General features: G+C 40.9%; 1 protein-coding gene across 1 annotated transcript in view; it reads left to right on the forward strand.

The window, feature by feature from the left end:
* Positions 1 to 4,492, forward strand: part of tax1bp1b (Tax1 (human T-cell leukemia virus type I) binding protein 1b) — a gene marked incomplete in the record, with an annotated part of 43,539 nt that overhangs the window by 20,322 nt on the left and 18,725 nt on the right. Inside the window, 1 exon segment of the mRNA XM_062538056.1 lies at positions 3,018 to 3,145. Coding sequence (XP_062394040.1) covers positions 3,018 to 3,145 — 128 coding nt within the window.

Raw genomic sequence — 4,492 nt, forward strand, 5'->3', positions numbered from 1 at the left:
CACGCTGGGAATGATATTCCTCACGTTGGGAAACGATGTTCCTCACACTGGGAAACGATGTTCCTCTCGCTGGGAAACGATGTTCCTCACGCTGGGAAAAGATATTCCGCACTCTGGGAAAAGTTGTTTGGCAAATGATGCAACAATTCAGCACGGTTCCCACGGGTTATGGGGTTTCTGGAATATCATTGCATTTTAGAAAGTAATTTCCATGGAACATCAGGGAATTATGTTGTAACAGTTTAAAATAACTCACTAAAATACATTAATGTAAATATATGTCCACACAGAATTGATCTATATTTGGTTATCAGCTAAAGTACTTGCTTTATTATATTAATACACAGGATTAAATCCCTTGTGCCAAAATCCAAGGCAAAAACACATTAAGAAGCCCCTCTCCAAAATTAACTTAAAGAAGCAAGCTAACCACCAATCTGTCAACACAAGACAAATGGCCAATCCCACAGCAGTATACAGTATACAGCATGTCATTGAAGTTATCTGAAATATATTAATGCAAATATATAACCACAAAGAATTGGTCTATATTTGGTTATCAGCTTTTAGGCTTGTTTGAGTAGCCCAACTGTGTTTACCCAATGCCTAGTTATTGAGTGCATTTATCCTCTAAAAAAGCAAAAGATTCTTGACTGCTACTGTATGTGGGTGCTTTGAAATGATTGGTCGGTATGTTATCCTATGCCTTATAGAGCTTTCAGCAATACATGTGTCAGTTATGTAAGGCATAATGTATAGAACGCCGGTCATTATCGGATAATCATTCCCGACAGGATGAACAAAACCCCGACGCGAATTATTTTCCGATAATGACCGGTGTGCTATACATTATCGCGCTTATTATACGGCTACTTGCCAAAACGAGAAAGGAAAAGGCTTCCGTTACAACTAGCAGAGTGAACCCGTTGCCATTGGCAGCGGTCATTATACCTTCGGAGCGGTGATTATGCAAAAATAACTGACCGTAGAACTAAACGTTGGGGAGGCCCATTCAAAGTGAATGGGAGCTCTTTCAACATTCTAGAGAGCCGTATAATAAATGATTCTAAGTGCCTGATAATATGATATTATATTAGAATTCCTACAGTTACTCTATTAAGGGCCATTCCCCTCACTACAGTTTTGGGATCAGTACCTTTCCCAGGGGCCAGCGGGGAGGCTGGGGATTGAACCCACAACTTCTCAGGCTGCCGCACACTAGCCCAGCTCCTTAACCACTACACTGCACTACTACTGCACACTAGCCCAGCTCCTTAACCTGTGTGTGTGTGTGTGTGTGTGTGTGTGTGTGTGTGTGTGTGTGTGTGTGTGTGTGTGTGTGTGTGTGTGTGTGTGTGTGTGTGTGTGTGTGTGTGTGTGTGTGTGTGTGTGTGTGTGTGTGTGTGTGTGTGTGTGTGTGTGTGTGTGTGTGTGTGTGTGTGTGTGTGTGTGTGTGTCCATGTCCTATTTATCTCTGCTGCCGTGCCAGTCACTTTTCACAGATGACATCATATCATCACTTTCTCTCTCACACACACACACACACACACTCACACACACACTCACACGGTTAGTCAGAGGAATGCCCGCCAGGTTGTGGCTGTTCATTTTATAGGCAGTGTTTTATATGTTTGTTTTATGTGCTGCTAAAATAATTCCAACATTTTTTGGCTCATAAACGCAGCCTGTGGAGTGGTGCTGAGGAGGTGTGTGTGTGTGTGTGTGTGTGTGTGTGTGTGAATAGAGAGGCAGACAAAATGTTTCAGCGCTAATTATTGTTGTATGTAAATGAAGATATCTTTTATGTGAATATTGTGTGTGTGTGTGTGTTTATTATAATGTATACACAATGTGTGTGTGTGTGTGCAGGAGGTGGCAGAGGAGCGTGTGTGTTATAATGTATGTGTGTGTGTGTGTGTGTGTGTGTGTGTGTGTGTGTGTGTGTGTGTGTGTGTGTATGTTATAATGTGTGTGTGTGTGTGTGTGTATGTTCTAATGTGTGTGTGTGTGTATGTTATAATGTGTGTGTGTGTGTGTGTGTGTGTGTATGTTATAATGTGTGTGTGTGTGTGTATGTTATAATGTGTGTGTGTGTGTGTGTGTGTTATAATATGTGTGTGTGTGTATGTTATAATGTGTGTGTGTTATAATATGTGTGTATGTGTGTGTGTGTGTTATAATATGTGTGTGTATGTATGTGTGTGTTATAATATGTGTGTGTGTGTGTGTATGTGTGTGTGTTATAATATGTGTGTGTGTGTGTGTGTGTGTGTTATAATGTGTGTGTGTGTATGTGTGTGTGTTATAATATGTGTGTGTGTGTGTGTTATAATATGTATGTGTTATAATGTGTGTGTGTGTGTGTGTTATAATATGTGTGTGTAGTAATATGTGTGTGTGTGTGTGTGTGTATGTGTGTGTTATAATGTGTGTGTGTGTGTGTGTGTGTTATAATATGTGTGTGTGTGCAGGAGGTGGCGGAGGAGCGTGTGTGTTATAATGTGTGTGTGTGTGTTATAATATGTGTGTGTGTGTGTGTGTGTGTGTGCAGGAGGTGGCGGAGGAGCGTGTGTGTTATAATGTGTGTGTGTGTGTTATAATATGTGTGTGTGTGTGTGTGTGTGTGTGCAGGAGGTGGCGGAGGAGCGTGTGTGTTATAATGTGTGTGTGTGTGTGTTGTAATATGTGTGTGTGTGTGTGTTATAATGTGTGTGTGTGTATGTGTGTGTTATAATATGTGTGTGTGTGTGTGTGTGTGTGCAGGAGGTGGCGGAGGAGCGTGTGTGTTATAATGTGTGTGTGTTGTAATGTGTGTGTGTGTGTGTGTGTGTTGTAATGTGTGTGTGTGTGTGTGTTGTAATGTGTGTGTGTGTGTGTGTGTGTTGTAATGTGTGTGTGTGTGTGCAGGAGGTGGCGGAGGAGCGAGAGGAGGTGAAGAGGAGGCAGGAGGAGTGTGTGTGTGTGTGTGTGTGTGTTATAATATGTGTGTGTTGTAATGTGTGTGTGTGTGTGTGCAGGAGGTGGCGGAGGAGCGAGAGGAGGTGAAGAGGAGGCAGGAGGAGTCCAGCGTGCGCCTCCTGCAGCTGGAGGAGGACCTGATTGGAGTCACCCAGAGGGGCCTGCAGAAGGAGACGCAGCTGGACAGGTACACACACTGAAAACAGATAGCGTCCGCTATGTTCCAACATCTGGTTGCGCATCGCGTGTGTGTGTGTGTGTGTGTGTGTGTGTGTGTGTGTGTGTGTGTCCTATTTATAATAACAGGACAAATCAATGTCAAGAGACTAGGGCTGGGCACGTTAACGCGTTAATATCACGTTAACTCATCAATCAATTAACGCCGATAATTATTTTATCGCGCATTCACGCAGTTTTTATTATTTATTTTATACTGTGAAAGTCTGTTGCTCACAGGCTGGTCACAGGCGTCTCATCACGCATTGAAACTCCATAGCCTACACTCACGTAATCAGGAGATGTGCAACAGAAGTGAGAGAAGGCACTGGCTGCAGCAGTGCAAGAGCAAGTCACATGTTCACGGTGCACGTTGTCACACGCACGCCTAATGTTTATGTTTTGCGCTGGTTTTGCGGCTACTTTGTTCAAGTTAAACAGTCGTTTTTTCCTACACGGTAACGTTGTTGTATGGAAAGAAAACATTAGCTTTGAGTATTTTAATATTCAGTTGTAAACAAAGACATCTTCCTATGTAGCCCAAGCTGTAAATGGACTGAAGTTCGCTCTAAATATCTAATTTTATCGATTATGGTAACCGTTAGCATTTCTATCGGATTTCACATAGACATTAGCCATAAGCTAACACATAAGCTAGTCTCTATTCTGTAGTTTGGAATGATAGCCTACGTGACTGCACTCTAACAAAACATTGAAACTACAGTAAAAGTTTTAAAAGAATTTCAGCATCAGAGTTTCCCTTGGGAAACTGGTAAGCCCTATATCTATTCCAATGTAGCTCATTGTGGAGGCAGAATTGCAAATGTGTCAGAGTGACAATGCATTGGTTGATTTGGTTACAGGTTGGTAATTGATTATAATAATAGTAATGTTGCTACTCAGAAATAAGGAGCTGTAAAGTAAAAAAACAGACTTTTAAAAAACATTTTTTTTAAAAGGATATCGACTAATTATCGTTTTTAGTCAAAATCACAAAAAATATCGAGATATTATTTTTTGCCCATATCACCCACCCCTATAGGCCTAAATGAAAAATGATTTGACATTATACCAGGCTAGGCTTATTACAACAAGTATTATGGAAATAAAGGTGTTAAAGGTTTTACCAAAAAAGTGTGTGTACAATAAGCTTTACATTTGCGTTTGTTTTGATTACATTGTGTAAGTTGAGATTTACACTAAATCATTTATTTAACTGCTACTGTATAAACAAAATGCTGATGTTAAATGTTTGCAGAAAAAAATGCTATGGCACTTGCATTCATATGGCGGTACATTTGAATAAAAATGTGCTATA

Source organism: Sardina pilchardus, chromosome 6, assembly GCF_963854185.1.
Source record: "Sardina pilchardus chromosome 6, fSarPil1.1, whole genome shotgun sequence".
NCBI lineage: Eukaryota > Metazoa > Chordata > Actinopteri > Clupeiformes > Clupeidae > Sardina > Sardina pilchardus.